The 19,092-nt window shown below is 40.3% G+C and overlaps 1 protein-coding gene across 3 annotated transcripts in view; it reads left to right on the top strand.

The window, feature by feature from the left end:
- The first annotated feature begins 3,238 nt into the window (after window positions 1–3,238).
- The window catches only part of myripb (myosin VIIA and Rab interacting protein b), a 96,036-nt gene continuing 80,182 nt past the window's right edge, over window positions 3,239–19,092 (top strand). Inside the window, exons 1-3 of one of the 3 annotated variants that reach the window (XM_061804777.1) lie at window positions 3,239–3,792; window positions 4,227–4,296; window positions 12,363–12,574. In XM_061804777.1, coding sequence (XP_061660761.1) covers window positions 12,465–12,574 — 110 coding nt within the window. In that variant the 5' untranslated portion in view covers window positions 3,239–3,792; window positions 4,227–4,296; window positions 12,363–12,464. Of the gene's footprint in view, window positions 3,793–3,846; window positions 3,993–4,226; window positions 4,297–12,362; window positions 12,575–19,092 lie in introns of those variants that run through there. The other 2 variants (XM_061804776.1, XM_061804778.1) reach the window with 2 other exon arrangements.

Below are 19,092 nucleotides of genomic sequence, written 5' to 3'. Positions count from 1 at the left end.
CAGTGTGTTTGAAAATAGTATAGGGGAGCCAATCATATGCTGTGAAAGCTAAAAGTGGGTCATGAGCGGTGTGATTATGGCTTGAAATAGAAAAGTGAGACTGTTGGAATTACGGGGTCTTGGCTACACTTTGAACATTTTGGAGAAACAAGAAGGTATAAAGTGCTAAGATGCAGTGTGAAGGGTTTCATACTTTTGATGGTTTGACCATTCATTCGTATCATTTTGAGAGGGATTGGACCATTGAGCACACTAATTATGAATGATCTTTAAGATGTGTCACCTTACCATTTCTATGCATACTTGAAGATGCTAATGAGGCAGTGAATTCAGCAGGAAAGTTCTAATTAAAGTCAATTTGGCGTTTTGACAATGACGTCAGGAACAAACGTCACATACTGTGGAGCACAGGTCACGGCCTCTCCCTATCTCTAATTTATATCCCATCGTCTCTCAGCTCCGGTTACCATGGCAGCAAGCAGTTGTCTTCAAACAACGCCACTGTGGGCTAGGAGAGGAGCAAGATGCGTCTGGATGAGAACGGGTGTGGACACGTTTCCTGCGGCAGCAGGGAGACGAGGATTAATCCACAATCAGGTGCGCTGAATGAATCTTCAATTCTTCACCAATGAACTGCCCCTTTTTGCTCTTTTTTTGATACTGTAAGGTATTGCCTGCTTTGCATTTGTGTTGTTAACATGCTCTTTTTGCTTTGAGTGTTTTAATCGATTGGAGTAATTTTAGTTCTAAGCATCACATTCAATTTATTTTTATGACTTTATCATCTTTTTGTAGGGTGCTGGAAGGATCTAATGACTGGCAATATGTGTGAGTGTTCATAAATCCTTTAACACACATACACGTACCTCCCTTTTTAAGTGTTGCGAAAGAGAAGCAGGCAGATTTACTCACACAGTTCAACCACTCATAAAATACAGACAATGCCGGAGGAGTTAGTGTGACTAATGTAGTCCGGATGTGGAGCACAACCACACTATATGTTGTGGGTTTTCCTCTTCGGAAGAAAAAAATAATTAGTAGGAGGTGAGTAAAGACTGGGAACTCTGGATGAGAGCTTTGCATTACTAACACAATCCTTTAAAGGAATTGTCTTGAGTCTATCCTGTGTTTTATTCCGTTCTGGGACTCTGATTGACCTCTGATTTGTTCCAAAATCCAAATAGTTGTTCTTAAACGTAATCAATCTATACTACAGTCAAACGGTCACACCAAGTGTAAGCGTGGTATTCCAACCCCCCCCCCCCCCCCCCCGCCACTCAAATTTTGTCAACATAAATATAATTCCTCACACTCACATAAGAGGCTTCAAAAGAAGTCCTGTCCTGCGCTCCCATCATATTTGTGCATTGCTTGACATTTTTTCCTCTTTGTAATTATGGCTCCCAAAATAATGTCGGCAGGTAACTAAAGGCTAGCGGCGACCCACAGTTAACTGGCAAACAAACAAATCTGACATCTTAATTTGAACTGGCTAGCAATATGCCTGAAAGTTTAATACGAGCCAGATAATAATCTGTCACACTATTCCAAAACGGTGCTGGCTCCAAAAATGTTTTCTTGTTTCGAATTGTACAACTTTTATGAAGTTTGGATGTTGAGGTTCGACTGTAAACCTATAAATACAAATATATTCTTCCTTCACTATGACGACCAATGTAATTTTTTTGGGTCTGGCAATTCTGGCAACATATAACAGAATATAACTCACATTGTTGGTAGATTTAGATTAAAATCACATACGAAATGCTTTCCACCTGTTGTCTAAGACCTTGAATAAAATGGTAAAGGTTATACAGTAATTATGGTAATTCTGAAATTTGTGCAGGGGGAAAAGTGACTTAGAACTAATAATCTCAAATCCTGACCTTAACAGGCTCATTCCAAAATATGTTTAATGGTCTGTTTCTCTGAGACTTGTATTGGGCAGTACTCCACAACTTCAGATGTTGTAAACAGATTGTCATATGAATACCTTACTGACAGTCAATTAAAATTCACAATATTATTTTGTAAAGGCAGAATTTATACTGAAGGACTTTCTAGGGACAGTGAAAGACACGGGGAGAAAATTTCATTTTTAAATTGTCGACTTAAAATGGAGTTTGAAGGTGCGAAGAGTGTCTGTGTGCTTTCCTCTGACCTCAGTGGTCAGAGGAAATGATTCAGCCTTGAAAAGCCCCCACCCCCTCCCACAAGAGGGAAGGGATAGAAAACAGTAGCCTGTCACCAGTTGGAGTGTGCATATACATCAATACAGAGTACATAGGATCACTACAGTCATCGCTCAAATGTCAAAGGTTGGAGGAGAAGTGTGCTGCACCTGCATATATTTCAGCTATTTTGTCAGAATGTTCCATATTTATCAGTATTGTATAAAACTACATCTATGATATAAAACAACAAGTGTTTGTCACTCAATAAGATGTTTCCCTACAGGCCATCAGAAAGAAAATTGGAAGTTTCACACGGCTTGTGAAGCTTTTTATATGTATACAGTGCGCCATTGTCCGATTTTCACACAAATAGAAATAAAACATATAAATCACGGCTTGCTTCTTCTCAACTAAGATGAAGTTCCCCCAAAGGGTTCATATTTCTTGTAAGTGACTCAGCAGCAAAGGGTGAGGTACTTAATAAGATCCATCCATCTATTTTCTGAAACGCTTATCCTCACTAGGGTTGCGTGTGTGTTCTGGCGCTATCCCAGCTCTCTTTGGGCCAGAGGTGGGGTACACCCTGAAGTGGTTCCCAGCCAATCGCCGGGCACATCTCAACAAACAACCATTTGCACTCACATTCACACCTACGTGCAATTAAGACTCTTCAGTTAACATAGCATGTTATGTTATGTTGCGAAGCATACACAGGAAGTCAGCTAACTGGGTTTGGTCATGTGACCTTTTGCATATGTACAACGGGTTGCTTGATGTGTGGCAAACAATCACCAACAGTCATTTTTTTTTGGGGGAATGATCCACTTCAGTTGAAGAAGCATGACTTGGCCTGGTACTTGATGCATCATAGGACTTGACTTTTCATAACTTGGAACTTAACTTGACAAGCGAAGATGAGATCAGAGGGTAAAGCCTTACACATGTGACTTGATCCCACCTCTGTTCGTAAGTCATTTCCTAGAGCTTGACATAGTTGTCAGCCTTCACCCTGGGATTAATTTCCGGATTTAGATGGATTGATAGTATGTCGTATGTCTGTCTGTCTGTCTGTTGTAGGCAGACGGTGAGTTGATGTTTTCATTGAAACCTGACTCCCCCCCAGCTTGATCTAAAAGTGACACATTGGGGCAGGATTAATTGGGATGTTTTCATCCCTGCCTGGTGGCTAATTGCACTGTGACTGTCTTTGTGAATGGAACATCCAGCCAACGCAGCCTACTCCTTCTTTCCCCTCCCCCTCTTCCTTATGCAGTGCCAACACAGGTGCCAAGATCCATCACATCAGTCCCTTCTTCTGACCAGTAGCATGTACTTTCCTGTCTCTTTATGGCGCACAACCACTCAACGAACCGGTAAACAGGTTGTGTGTTCCAGCCCCCACTCTCACCTCGCCTTGCCTCCCTCTTACCCCCGCCTCCTCTGCGTAATACAAACCTCGTGATCACCCATTCAGTTCTGCAAGCGTCTGCCTCTTTGGGAAATAATAAGGCGAGGAGCCGAGGCGGGGGGCAGGCAGGTGTTGTGGAAGTTAAAACCGGCCAGGAAGAGCGGGCGGGGAGATTGTGGCTGGCGGTCCACCGGTCCCGGCTGATCCCGCGTAAGTGATCCACAACAAGTCGCATAGGTGTGAGCGTTTGTGTGTATTGCTTTCTAGCACGGCTGCAACAAGAGCTTGGGCTCTACCCTGTGATTGCAGCTTTGCATGCAGATACATGGAAAATCAGTGATGATGGTTTTACTCCCCCTCCACTCTTTTAAGTGCGATAGAGCACACTGACGTTTCCCTTTTTTTTCAAGGTAAAATCACGCCGATGTTCCATGCTCTCATTAGATCAACATGGAAGTGTTGATCCATTGCACGAACGCTGCTTGAAAAAAAAAGTAAGATTAAAAATGCGTCATTTAGCAAAGGGGCGTGTAAAAATAACCATTAAATACGCACGGCGTGGAGCGACGCATTTCCAGATTGCTTTCCAAATTGGTTTAATGAGCTGCAGTTTTTAAGTAAAACAAAGTCATGTTCTGTTTCAGAAGAGTAAACCCTCATCCCTCAGGAATGCGATCTGGAAATCCGGTGCACGCAGTGTTTGTGGAGATTTAGGTGAGCAAGGCACACAGTTAATTTGTTTGTGGTGGTTGTGCACCTGTTGCCATCACGGCATCTTGGCTACACACGCAGTATTTGTCATTCAATTAGCAAGCTTGCGTTAATATTGTGGTCGTTATCACTTGCATCATGACTCCAATAACATTTTCAGATAAAATATAATTTAAATGTTGTATGTATGCGAGAGTGCAGTGCAATTTAACTAATAAACAGTGGAGGGAAGAGAGCAAGTCTATTTCATTAGATAGCATAAATTCAATGTGGCCCGTTTTTTGCTACAATCCATTGTGCAGGTTTATCTAATGTTGTGAGTGTAAATTAAGTTCTGTTTTTTTGCGACTGACCTGCATAAAACCTGATTACATTCTTTCTTGGCCCTTGCAATCTAACAAAGTTTTGTGGAAATCCGTTTTGGTGTAATCCCGCCGGCAGACATCCCAACAGAAAGAAGGAAAGCAGCAGACGTGTGTGTGTGTGTGTGTGTGTGTGTGTGTGTGTGTGTGCATGACATAATCTCCTAGGTGGAATTAATAAGAATAATAGGTACAATGCCCCTTTTTTCCTCTCTCAACAAACTTTTTGACTTGTCATGGTGAGTAAAGTGATGGTGACTGTGAGCCAAATGGTTCCTTGATCAATGTGCGCCATCCCAGGCGGGTGGAAGGAAGTGAAGATAAAGGGGCTTGTAAAGTGTCTGTTTTTGACATCACTAATTGCAGACTGCTGAAAAAAGACCCAACGCAATGTGAGAAGTTATAATTGGATAAAATCAATCTTTTGGGCTGTTGCTTAAGATATACATTGACGCCTGGTTTGGGACTAGAAAGTTTTTTTGAATGTTGCCTTACACATGTTGTGATTTGTCCTTTTGATCTGAACTAACTTCAAATTGAAAACAAAAAAATCTAAACATCTGTCCCTCCGTTTTGGAGACAGCTTGTGCTCATTAAAGTTGCTGGTGAGCTGGAGCCTATCCCAATTGACTTTGAGCGAGACGCTGGTTACGCCCTTTGCTGGTTGTCTGTTCGTCTGAGGGCACAATACAAACCATTTATACATCTGGACAGTTGAGAATCTTAAATTAGCCGAACAAGGGAAAACATGCAAACTCAACACATGTGGAGACGATGGAAAAGACAAGATTCCACTCTTTCATGGATATGCACATACTACATCTTTGCATCTTGTGCACTGTATAGCAATACTCTGTGTATTGAAATGTGACACAAAGTCAATAACACTTGACATAAACTCGGCCCTAACACCCCAGAGTTTGACCTCCTCACCACCATACGGTTTGTTTGAGACGGCACTATTTTCTCAAGCTTTGATGGTAATGGACTTCAAGTACCGTTCAACCTTTGAAGTCATCTACCTTGGCTATCCTAGCGTTGAATATCGTTCAAAATGTATTGGATGATTCCTCAAATAATCCCATCATTTCATCCTGCTCCCAAATCTTTAGTTTGCATCTCTTGTAAATAGGATCTTAGTCATTTTCCTGAAAGTGTGAAGAAGTCCTCTCAATGTACTACTAACCCTGTGACTTTTGCCAGCTGACCCGAGAGACAGTCCAAACAAGCAGTTCATTTAGTGCTTGGCTGCACCTTCCATTTTATCAGGACTGGCACCCCAAGTATGGTTTAGCTTTGGCCGGTGTTTCTTGTGTGAATTCTCCATTATTTAAAGCCATTAACAACCGTACTGCCTCCCGGGAAAATTCCTCAGTGTGACCTCATTTTATCTGTCCCTCACTGGCGGGCTTGTCAGGCTGCAAGTATGATTTAAAATAAATAAATAAATAAAAAATATTAATTTGTCCTGAGGTTGGTGGAATCACTAGTGCTCAATTCAATGGTGTGTTCAAATCGGAGAGAGTGCAATGTCAGCACTTGTGACTTGATCTTTTGTTGTTTTTAAACAAAAAAAAAAAAAAATTTTGGGTCTCCTGCAACATTAGCCGTTGGGGGGGGGGGGGGGGGGAGTCTAACATTCTTCATTGTTTTCCTGGCCAGCCACTGGTGTATTGTTGGCATCCTTTCTAACCCACATATTGAAATGTAGTGAATTTAATATCCCTGATGGGACTTTTCATTTACTTTCCAGACAAGTGTCATATGTGTTTTAGCATTTGTCCTTAGCGTAGAGTCAAAACTTGAAATAACTTATGAGTCTGAGGCATAAATGATCTGAGGGATAAAAACTCTTAGTCACTGAGGGTGAACAGTCTAAAAATCTCCTAGCCTCACTTGTGTGTGTAATTAGCCACAACATCACGTTTATGTGGCTAAAACTTTAGCCACACTCAGCCAGTCCGATAAGATTAAATAATGTGGGTACCATTAAAACAACCTAGTCATCAATCAGGAGTGGGGCTGAACATTATGGGAAAATACTCTTAATTGCAAGTGTGTTATTTTGAACAAATCCTAATTTAGCATCTTTTTTTTGTGTGTGTTGGGGGGGCAGTTTATTTTTAAGATTATTCACTAAACACAATAACTAAATTATTCTATACTATGACTAACAACTTTGTATATGTTGTAGATGACAAATAACCTTCTGTAGGCCAGGCCTAAATGTTATGAATTGATACAAAGAAAAAATCTTTATTTTCTGATTGAATTGAACAAAGATAAACCTTCAATCACAGAACATTGATTTAATGTAATACCTTGTAATACTGTATGATGCTCTTCCTAGTAGCAGTAGCATTGCTGTCAGTGTTGGCCAAGTAAAGAGATAAAAGTGGAAATTGAGGTTTCATCACCAAAATCTGAGTGTGAGATCAAAATGGTAAACTATATTAAATGTTGATTTTAATGATCTAAGTGGTGATAGTAAAAGTTCTTTAATAAGCCTCAAAAAGTATTTAGGGACTTTATAATAGAATTTTCTCATTAACCATCAAGAACATTCCCAACTTCACACACTCCAGAATGAGCGCTGTCAATTTAACTTTTATCAGGAAAGGTTTTTGAGTTTGATTCAGGCAATGGACCTTTCCGACTGCCGATCTTCCGCTCCCCCCCATAACACGTTTGAACTGGATTCTCTATCACGCATTCCAGATAATACTGGGTATGTTTTTTTTGCCAAATGCGTTACACTTGTCCAAGGGAGTTCTACGGAGAGGTCTCAGCTATTTCACACAAGGATATGTACACGGAATTAAAATTTTGGACGGAGCAGGACGCAATGTGAGTTACAGCGAAATGTTGGCGATCGATGCAAAAGAGTTCGACGCCTGACAAACTTTATATTGAAATCCAATAGTATAAAATAGTGGAATCGTACTGTGCATGTAAAGCAGGATGAGTACTTTTTAACTTGGAACGATCATGAGTAATAATCATTGTACTCTTTCTAAGTTATGGGTGTATTCATTTGACTTGGCTCGTAATCGAACCTAGTGCTCTGTCTTAAAAGTCCGATGTGATACAAATGGGCCAATAGACATTTCTCTTGCATGACATCATGCATTTACGTATCACTAACGTGATTGTTTTGCATAAAACATTACACACTTCATTCAGCAGGTCAGTGATACACTATCAAAGTGAAAGTTGTTCTCCTACAATGTATAAAGCCCTGATAATAATGAAATCAAACTCAGAGAAGATATTTCTGTCACTTACCTTCAAACATACAGCCTTGTGTTTGTTATTGTCCACGTTTAATTGTATGTGCAATCTTCCGCAAGCCTTAATCCATCGTAGCCACTTCGTCAACTTTGTTTTAGTAACCTAGCAGGATATCGTTCATCAGAATTGCACGTTCCCCAAGAACATCTGAGGACCAATTTGTTTATAACATTTAACTTTTCTAAGCGCACGCGACCGATAACCAGCATTGCTTGTGGGACATGACAACAAAAGGGGTCGGTCAAGCCAGGGGTTAAGACAATGCGGCTATCTGATTGCCGATTATTGTACAAGTGATTGACCAGTCGGAAAGGTCCATTATTATTCGCCAGTGTGGAGAACGTGGCCAATATTTACTTTGCCGCATCAGGTGGTGAATGGGCAGCATGAATCTTGATTTGGATTCTGTACTGAAATATGGTCACCAAAATGAAGTTATGAAACAATGTTCATTTTTTTATGTTAGCAGAAAGTATAGAAGATAGATGCTTCTGACTTTTCTGTAGACATATTGGGGGGGGGGGAATCCACATTCTTCCTTTTAAACCTGTTATATAAATCTCACACTCATTTGAATAAGTTGTCAGACTTGCTATCGCTTCTTCCAACATGATCCTTTCATGTTGTCATGGTGACGGTAACCTGCTGGACTGCTTGGTCCTCTCATTACTCTATGAGACTGCTGTGTATCGATGTATACTTCACTAGAGAAGACTGATTGCAGTATCCGTAGCTAATTACTTTGGCTAACAATGCTGTTAGACACTAATGCTAATCTTCAATGAAAAATGCTCAGAGGAAAGACGCAGGCAGGAAGGCAATGGTGTAATGGTATTGTTTGAGGATCATAGCACTTACTAAGTATCCGTCAGCATGCCTTGTACTGCTCACAGCCTTTAGGGGCTACGTTTTCATGTGGGGATTTCTTTGAATGTTCTCAGACAGATTAATAGTCTTCAGGTTAGTCATGATTATTTGGCATTTCTGATTGATCACTTTGAACTTTAGAGCGATTTGCTGTTAATCTTGATAGGAGCGATAATTGAGTCAGTGATCTTTAAGAATTTGGTCCATTGTGTGGAACCGATTTCAAGATGGAGCAGATAGCGTAAATTAAATGTGCGATTGATTTACTCTCTACTTGTTAACTGTCAAAAAATATCAGCCAGCGGAGGTTCAGCTACATCAACAATTCAAATATTCTGACAGATTATACTATTAAAAGCAATCATGGTTCCTCCCGGGAATAAAATGTCACCAACTGGTCTTTTTTTCATGACGTCACGGGCTGCAGCTTGATTTTTACAATAAACCAGCAGCGTGTAGCAGCAGTCCTAGCTAGCTGTTTACATGCACATATGACTGAGTGTGTAGCAGTTGTGAAATATGAGTGTCAGAGTTGGCCTTTTCCCAAGGCAAAGGGCAAAGTCTCATCCGTGCGTGTGTGCGTGCATGTGTGTGTGTGGTGTGTGTGTGTGTGTGTGTGTGTGTGTGCGCGCGTGTGCGCGCCACTGTGACCGTCCTTATTTACACTGCGCACTACCCGATATGCTGAGATGTTGCTGCTTTTATCTGTTCCAGAGCTGACAAAAGCTCCCTTACTCTCTGTGCGTGTCCTTGTGGGTTTGCCATTACGCTAATACTCCCAACCGAAACAAATGACTCACATAAGCCCCCGGTGGAGAAATCGGTTAGGCTGAAATGGGATGATGGCTTTAAAAACAATATTTAGAGATGCTTTCTCTGAAAAACGGCGCCACTTGGTCAATTTAAAACATTTTGACTTCAGTGCGGAGATGCTCCGCACAGTCCATTAGAGGCTAATGGCTTAATACAAAATGAATAGAGATGGGAAGGTTTAAAAAGTGGCAAAATACACCTACGTCAAGTATTCATCTTCAGTTTTACTTATAAAAAAAAAAAAAGCCCGTAGTTTCCTCAAAGATTGGACAATTTTAGGAAATGAGTAACATACGTTTATAGGGGAGGCACTCAATCGATGAAGCTATAGGCCCAATAATAGATCAGGCATAACTGTCTGGCCTTCTGAGTCATCATCACTCTGCAAGTGCACTCCCGTCTTGTTTGGACACAGTGGTTAATGGACCTTCTACTTCTGGCCATGGAATCATCGGTCTCTACAGCGCCCTTCCTCTTGTCTGTTTTCTGTGTGCTTGTCGTCATCCTTCCTTCACTTCCTCCTCTTTCTTCAATCCATCTCCTCCCATCCTGATAAATAACCTGATAAATTACATGATTGGCTCTGGATGAGCACAGTTTTTTTTTCCTTTAAAATCCCATCAAATTAATTTTGTAAGGTTGATTCTGATACTAACATTCTGATAACTAATTGGAAAATAGACACTAGCTTTTTTTTTTTGATACCTCACAAAAAAACCCACACAGTTTTACACTAAATTGTCCTTCAGTGTTTAACTTTCCAATATCGAGAATAATTGGCAAAAATAGCTCATATTTGTTTGACTGTTATTCTTTCTCTTATGTTGTTGTAATGTCTTGTAAGGTAATCGGCCATTTTTTTGGTGGTTTGAAAAGGGGGATTAATTCGGTTGGGCCTCAAGATCACTTTTCCTTTAAACAACATATAAGTGTTTGAGAACTAAAGTCACTAATTGTCGAGGCTTTGCAAGTGGAATTCTTTCCCATTCTTGCTTGATGTACGGCTGTGGTTGCTCAACAGTCTGCGGTCTCCCTTGTTGTATTTTGCACTTCATAATGCAATTGGAGACGGGCTGGACTGCTGGCAGGCAGAAAGTGACTTGGCATTATCCTGCTGAAATAAACAAGGATGTTCTGGAAAAGGACTTTGCTTGGATGGCAACATACAGCATCTATGCACAGTTCTGTCAAAAAGTATTTGCCCTCCTCCTTATTTCTGTTTTTCTTCTTGAATTTCTTTGGATAATGGCACGATTCGTTGGTTCTTGAGATCTTGTAGCCTTTTTCACGTTCTCTGACAGATTCTATTTAAGTGATTTCTTGATTCAACAAGTGTGGTGGTAATCAGGTTTCAGTGGGGCATGTGAAATTGAGCTCTTCTTTCCCAAATTTTTAGTTAGTCACAGAGACAAGGAGAGGGGGAATTACTTTTTCACAGAGGTGTCAAAAAGTTTTGGATTTTTTTTGTGCCGTAATGAATAGAATTGTCATTTAAAAACTGCATTTTGTATTTCCTTGGATTGTCTCTTATTGATATGAAAGTTGGTTTGATGACATGAAACCTCTGTATGTGATGTGCAAAAAAAAAAAAAACATAAGTCAGGAAGGGGGCAAATACTTTTTTCATGACACTGTGCCTTTGCGAATGAATGAATTTTAATGATAAAAATCACAAATGCTGATTTTTGAACTTTACACAGATGGTCTCTTTCCTCATTGGCCCAGAGGACACGATGGCCATAATTTCCAAAACAATGACAAGTGAACTTGTCAAACTACAGCCCATTTTTCCACTTTGCGGTAGTCCAACTCAGATGAGCTCAGGCAACGTTTGTAGGTGTTGTTTATGTATGGCTTTCACTTTGCATGGTCAATTTTAAAGCTTGCATTTGCAGATGTTGTGACACACTGTCTAAATCGACAAACATTTCTGAAGTATTCCCGAGTTCACATAGCAATCTTCTTGACACAATGATGCCAGTTTTTAATGCAGTACCATATGAGCGATTGAGGGTCGCGCATTCATTGTTGCTTTTTGGCCTTGCCACTTATATGCAGAGTTTTTTTTTTTAATTTATTTTTTCATCAGATTCTCTCAAACTTTTGATATTATGGATGGTACATGATGAAATTCCTTGCAATTGTATGTTGAGAGATGTTCTTAGTGTTGGACTAGTTGCTCATGCGTGCGTCCACAAGGTGTTAAAACTCGGCCCATCCATTCTTGTGAACAAGTGAGCCTTTCTGGCATGTTCCTTTTTTTTTTTTTTTTTTTTTAATAGCTAATCATGACACTTGTTTTCAGTTAAGATCCTCAGGTGTGTTTGAGCATTCCTCAACTTTTTTTTCCCATTTTTTTGTACTCCCCCTGTCCCACCTTTTTTGGAATGTGTTGCAGACCTCAAATGACAAAATATTTGCAAAAAAAAAAAAAAAAACTTTCATCAGTTTGAGCATTTAGTATCTTTTCTTCGTTCATGTAAAACCATTTGTAAATCAAGTAAGATCTTTTGGATGTTTATATACAGTATGTCTAAAACTTTTTTTTTTTTTTAAAGCAATTTATCAGCTAATATTTCTTTCACTTGTACAGATGTGACAAACATTATGCCCAGTGAGTGCATTTCTACCATGATGGATTCATTTATGAAACACTTCCCTTGCATTTGCTCCAATAATGATAAAATATTTGAAATCCAGATTCCATTTTAAACCTATCCATTTGTTTGTTTTCAGTGTTGTACAGGTCTGCAGTACACTAGTGCCTCTCCTCCTCCTCCTCATCATCATCATCCTGTGTTGGACCACAAGCATCCTGGTGTGGCAAGGCCAGTAAAGATGGGCCGGAGGCTGGACTTGTCAGGCCTGACAGATGACGAGGCTGAACATGTGCTAAAAGTTGTCCAACGGGACATGAAGCTGAGAAAAAAGGAGGAGGATCGGCTAAGGTAAGACTGTCAACTCCCCCCTGAAGTTGTTTACTTTCAAATGCAGTGAAACCTACAAACAAGAATGTCCCTCAAGATTCAAACAAAATTTAGAATTTTGCTGATGACATATAGGATGTCGGCAAGTCTTATAAGACTTCGGTTTGGTGAGGTTTTCCTTTTCCTTTGGCTTTTTTTTTTCGACACAGAACGGTACCTGTAATGAGAGAAGGCATAGAAACTGTACTTAGTGCATCGTCTGATTGATCATTGCAATATTAACAATACAAATCATGAATAATTAAACACTACTAAGGGTCGTTATCCCTGTGCAAACACATTTGCGTTCCCTTTCCCTTATGTGTCTTTCAGGCATCTTCAAAGAGTAACGTCTTATAGTTTTATCCTTTTATGTGGGCTGGAGCCTTTCCCAGCTAACTTTGGATGAGAGGTGTTTTTACTTCATTTTAGTCTTATTGTACTGTTTCAGCTGGTTACATTTTTATTTATTTTGTAATTGCCTTGATTTGTAGTCAGCGAGAGGATTTCCTTGAAATTTGTTGTTGTAACACTTGAGTTTTGTTGGTTTGTTGCAGTAGATTGTTGTTTTTACTTGAGGGCCTTTTGTTTGTCAGCGCTTTGTTTGGATTTGTGACTCTCAGATTGATTGGCACTCGTCCCGTCTGTTGTTGTCTCAGCTTCTCATTTGACATATGAGGAGTTGTTGGTCCATTCTGTCACTTTTTTCCCCCCCCTCTCTCCTCATGTCAGGCGGAATTCAGAGGGGGATTCACTTTTGACAGACCCCTCCCATAGGGGTTCTGCCAAATATGTGGTCATTTGAGGGTGTCTACATGCAATGTCTAAGCAACTCTGTGGGGGTGGCTTCGCATTAAAATGACTATTTTGTCACAAACAAATCCAAAGTGTAATTTGCAGTTCTCAAGTTTGGTTAGACCCTATAATTTTCCTAAACTCAAATATGTTCCCTTGACTACGAACCAGACCCCAGCATCAGCTAATCCTTTTTGGAAATTTGATGTCTTTTTCTTCAGATTTAGACGATGTTCTTCTGTTCACGTACGTCTTTTTTTTTTTTTTTTTTTTTTTTTTTTGAGAGGAGGCAGTTGGTGTTTTGCTTTGAAGTGCTAAAAAACACAACAGAGGAACCACAGAGAAGCCGCTGCTTCTTAATCCTTAACTCGTTTTCCCAGAACCAATTTCAAAGTAAAGATGGTGTTCTGCGAAATTACTGGTCTGTTAATGCTTCCCTGTTGTAAATTGTCTCCCCAAAAAGTTCGTTTTAGTTGTCAGATGAATTCAGACACAGACCAAACAGACTTTACCTGGTAATATTGCAAATAGGATTTCTTAAAAGCACAGCACAAAAGCAAGTGAAATCGCAACTGTAGAAATGCTACATGAACAGAGAGTTATTTATAAAAGCTGTTGACTGCTGCCATATGTGCTTGAGTGTTTCAGCAGGTATTTTGCTCCCTCTGGGTTTTTCTTCTCTGTGCATGGCTGATATTTGCTTTGCTTGCCTGAATAAAGTTAGGCCTGCAGAGTTGTCAATTACCCAGTTGAAGGATTCATTGAAAAGTGTAAAAGCCTCAGCCAGGACTTTAATGCTCCATTTTATTTCCCCCATGCGGCATTATAAGAAACGAAACACTTTGCTTCCATGAATACAGTTGTAATATGTTTTGTAAATAACATGATGTGCACAGCTATGTTGAACGATGACATGACAACTGACCCTAACTGTTGAATGATTAATAAGCTAAAATAAACTTTGGAAGACATTCTATTTGAATTGTAAATATGAAAAACGTTGTAGCCATGTTGTCATTTGCATGTGTATGTGCAAGTGGCATTTACATTGAAGTCATGGAATTAAGAAAACATGGTTTTAGGATTAATAATGCTAATTTATCATGAGTGATAACATCCTTTAGGTTTTGCTGAGTTTTGTTGCTGACTTTTGTTGCCATGGTTATAATGATCAGTGTTTAGTTAACCCACTCCCATCCTGAATCCCTCCCCTCTCACTTTCTTGCTATGTATAGATTTCCTCCATCGCGGTGATTATGGTTATTATGACCGCTTGAATGTCGGTGGTTTTATTTTGCAGCGTTATTACCATATTATCCCGACTGATGATGGGGGAGGAGAGGGACTATTGATAACCATTTAAACGATGGAAAATGCACATCTGTTCTTGGGCGCACTCATGCTCACCCAACCACAGAAATGATTGAGTCAATTATGGTTTACATTCACTTCCTTGTTCAAAAGTTCCTTCTTGTTTGTCTCCAAAAATGTCAAATTTAAATTCTTGATTGTAACTTTACAGCAGTGTGGTTATTTATTTATTTGAAGTGATCTTCTCTCATTAATACCAATCATCTCAGTGGCTCTGGCACTAACGTGCCGGAGTGTCACGCTGCCAATTAGAGAGCCTGAGCAGCTCAACCTCTGGCCTTCGCTGTCTCAGTCATCCACTTGGAGAGGCTCATTATAGAACAACAGGATGCTCATGGGTTAAGCCGTGGGACCGGTTAGCAAACATCTCCCCCAAAGTGGTCCGGGAGACACTGACTGGGAAATCATTATCAATAGAAATAGATGGGAAAGTGCCAGGTGCTCTCGCCGTCTCACTGTCAGCAATATTCCATGCGGAAGACAGATTTTTATAAAATCCTGCCCCAAAACTCGCTTTAGTTGTAACTTTCACACAACTCTATCCTACACAAAGAAGATTTTTATCTGTGGGGAGCGAGGGGAAAATAGGCTTGTAAGTTTAAGTCTTGCTCTCCGATTGGCTATCGCTGTTACATCTTCCTGGCATCCCATTGGCTTGGAGGGACATCAATCTTTACCAATGATGTACTTTCTGTATCTTGGTTTGTGTGGCGCGATAGAGCTGCTCTCCCATTGGATATCGCAGTAGCATCTTCCTGGCATCCCATTGGCTAGGAGCGACATCGATGTTTACCCACGATGCTTTTTGATTCTCTTGGAAACTCGACTGTCACCAAATCATGCTAGCAGTAATACGCTCTCACAAGCTAAGGCACATTGGAAAAATACAACTTTTTTTTTTTTTTTTTTTTTTTACAAGCTTCTTCACCATGGACCCTAATAAACTTTAATGGAATTAAGTTGTGTACATGTGTATATTTCGTATGTATGTTTTCTCTCAGCTATCAAACATTTGCCTCTTCCTCTGTCCCCTGCAATCCCTTTTGCTTGTCACTCATCCTTCTCTTCACACGAGTCAGATACAGTGCATCCATTTTGGTCAACTATGACTCATGCATCCAAGGGCATTTGCCTTTATCTACTTTCTTACGTTTAGCTCCACTATATGCAGAACGGTAGAAGTAATGTATGGAGGCAAAGAGATTCATGCCGGTAAAGAATTAAGTGTTCACTGTGTATGGGGATGGACTGAGCCCCAGTTCCCTATAAATGACATAGTAATACTATCTTCAGTTCGTCAAAATCCACACTTGTGCTTCTACTCTACTTTTTCGTGGGATACCATACTTTTTTGTTTCTTTAGTATACTATATACAGTATATAATGTACAGTACGTGTGTCTTAACCCATTCTTCATCTTGGGCTTGAAAACAAGGTCCAACACGAGACATATGCACGAAATAGTCCAGAACTTCAACAACATAACCCTAACCCTAATCTCCGCATCTCCCACAAATGTATGGTGGACTCCATGTTCTTTCAATGTACTTTCATAGAAACCAAGCTGGCTTCGTTATGGTCTGGCTTTAGTTGTGAGAAACAACTTACAGTATTGCTGTTCTTCTACGGGTTATTTGCGTGAGTCACGTCGATGTGGAAGTGCATGTGTATGTCGTCTTTGTGTGTGGGCGTCTGCGTGTGCGCACACGCACAAATGCAAAATTAAGCGCGATTATCTCATTTTGAGATGTGCCCGCTATGTCCGCTGGATGTTTATTCTCATCGTTTGATTAAATCAAAGCTGCCCTTGTGCTCCGGTGACGGTGTGACTTTTCGGCGCTAGATGTTAACCGAAGTCATCCTGTCATTTTGACACAGGATGGAGCATGTTGGTGAAGAGGAAAGGAAGCATTCAAAAGGTCAAAAAATGTAAATGATATGCAGGGAAAAGCGTTTCAGCCAGTGATATGACGAAGCGACGTCCTTCTCACTGTTTAAGTAAGTCAAAAAAAAAAAAAAGCAAGGAACTGTAAGCTTTAATATCACTGGGCTGGCTGGGGTCGGCTCTCCAGCTGCCTCAGACTATGAGATTTCTAATTAGCGTTTGATATGGCTCCTACTTGATAATATTTATTATAATTAAACTTAATTAGCTAATGGGAATAAAGATGCCACAGGAGTTAAAACTGGGCATGCTTGTGCATATTATGTTCCGACACATGCACTCACACGCAGAAACCGGGAGTGTTCATGCATTGTCCTTATGGGTAGTGTTATTTCTTTAACAATACCACATTGAAGTATTTCTTTTTTAAAGTTAAACATCACTGAAGGTGTTTTAGTAAATCAAGGCCACCTGAAATATCATTACTAGAATCCTGATGATGCGCAACACGTTTCAGTCACAGTATTGGGGTCATAGAAGCCCCTCTTCATTTAGTGTGCCATTGTGCGTGTATGTGTGTGTGTGTCTTGGGGGCAGGGGTGGGGGCAGGGGGGGGATTACATGATCAATTCAAGAAGTGTATTATTATCATTTTGTTTATTTGGAGGTCAAGTTCCAGAACTCATCTGTAAGCATTTGACTATAGAATAAGTTTCTAAATCATTTGAATAACGCACTGGTTTTACGAACAATAATTAATTGTCATGACACCCCAGGTCACTCATGCAGTTTTCCCCTACAGTTATTGAGCCAAGGTTTAAATAGTTAACATTACACTAAAAACTCATGGCACAGAAACAAACAAACAAAAAAAAAAACAAATATCACACATTATGCTATACAAACCAAAATAAAGATATCTCAATTTACTTGCAATTTTACTTACTGTGTGAAATTTGATCTGATTTTCTGTTGTTAAATTGCAAGAGATACACAAGTTATTTGTACCTTCAATATATTTTTTCCATCAATAATTTGTTGGTATTAAAAAATAAAGATACATTTTCATGTTTGTGTTTTTAATTTGTAGTTCTGTGCAATGATTGAACGGACAAACAAACATTTTGTAATACTCGATTTAAAGTGGGACTGTGATCACTATAAACATTCTAAAATAGATATTGTAATGAAAAATGCATATAACAGTATTTACTTCAATGTCTATACGAAAAAATAAATGTGAGCGGATCGTGCGTCATACATGTGCAAAGTTGCGCAATTGAGTGTCCCTCGACATCCAAGTGGTCGCCATATTAGTAGTGTCCTCTGTCCTTGACGTCATCGTCACTTTCGCCATTGAAAACGCGCAGTGCCTGCTACTATGGAAGCCGAACAACAGAGATATTCGGATTTTTCCGACACCCCTTCTGACACCGAAGCTCTTTTCGAAAAGGACAACATCACACAACCGAGTGAAGTTACCGGGGCAATATTACACTATTGTTTTGAGCCATCAGGGCAATATTACACTGTTTCGAGCCGTATTCAGATGATATGCGATCACGGCCAAACCACATCCCCGTCCGATCCACTTCCGCGGCGGATATGAGCCATCGTGGCTCATCGCAGCCGGCCGGTGTGGCTTATGACAGAGCCGAGTGGTTCTGCTTTAGGGGGGTGTTCACAGTCGAGCCGGGGCACTTTATGCGCGCATGCGACTGAGTAACGCATTCTCGGCTGGGATCTTCAGAGCTGCCCCCGTCGCAAAGCCCGACGTGCAGCCTCAGCCAGTCTGGCTGATTTTTGGCGCTGTGATGGTATATAAGGAGGAGGTGGAGCCGAGCCATGCTGCTTTTAGGGGTATGTTCAAAGCCGCTGTAGTATGCGATGAACACTATCGAGATGAGGCTGAGTGAGACATTGTTGGATGGTCGACGTGCACATCGACACATTTCATACAAGGATCTTTTGTTACGTTATGAGAGAGACCGATTATGTGGTCCGCCCCAAACTATTATTATTTTTTTTTAGTAGCTGTATACACACCTATCTGTTATTTGGAGCACACAAAGCTCTCGTCCTCTGCACCCGTGCAATCCATTTTTCACAACAAACAGGGTCTCTTTCAAACTTATGAAGGGTAATTCCATTCTCCCGAGTGTTCAAGCAATGTCCAGCAATGCAATGAGTCGGCATTTTGGCTAACACGAAGGAACAATGAACTACCTTCCCGGAGGTAAAACTGATGGAAACAAATGAGTCCACTAGGGGCGCCGCTGTCCTTTACATCACTTCCTGTTTTTTCTCAAAAACAAATCCCTGAGAGGATTTTCATGGCGGGAGTTACAAAAAGCTGGATACGTCAAAATCATGTTTTGTGGTGAAAAAACACATGGGACCACATTGGCTGTGGGTTTTTCATTAATAATATAGCAAAAAGCATCCATTT

Source organism: Syngnathoides biaculeatus, chromosome 19 (genome assembly GCF_019802595.1).
Source record: "Syngnathoides biaculeatus isolate LvHL_M chromosome 19, ASM1980259v1, whole genome shotgun sequence".
Classification (NCBI taxonomy): domain Eukaryota; kingdom Metazoa; phylum Chordata; class Actinopteri; order Syngnathiformes; family Syngnathidae; genus Syngnathoides; species Syngnathoides biaculeatus.
This window is presented reverse-complemented; position numbering and strand designations above follow the sequence as displayed.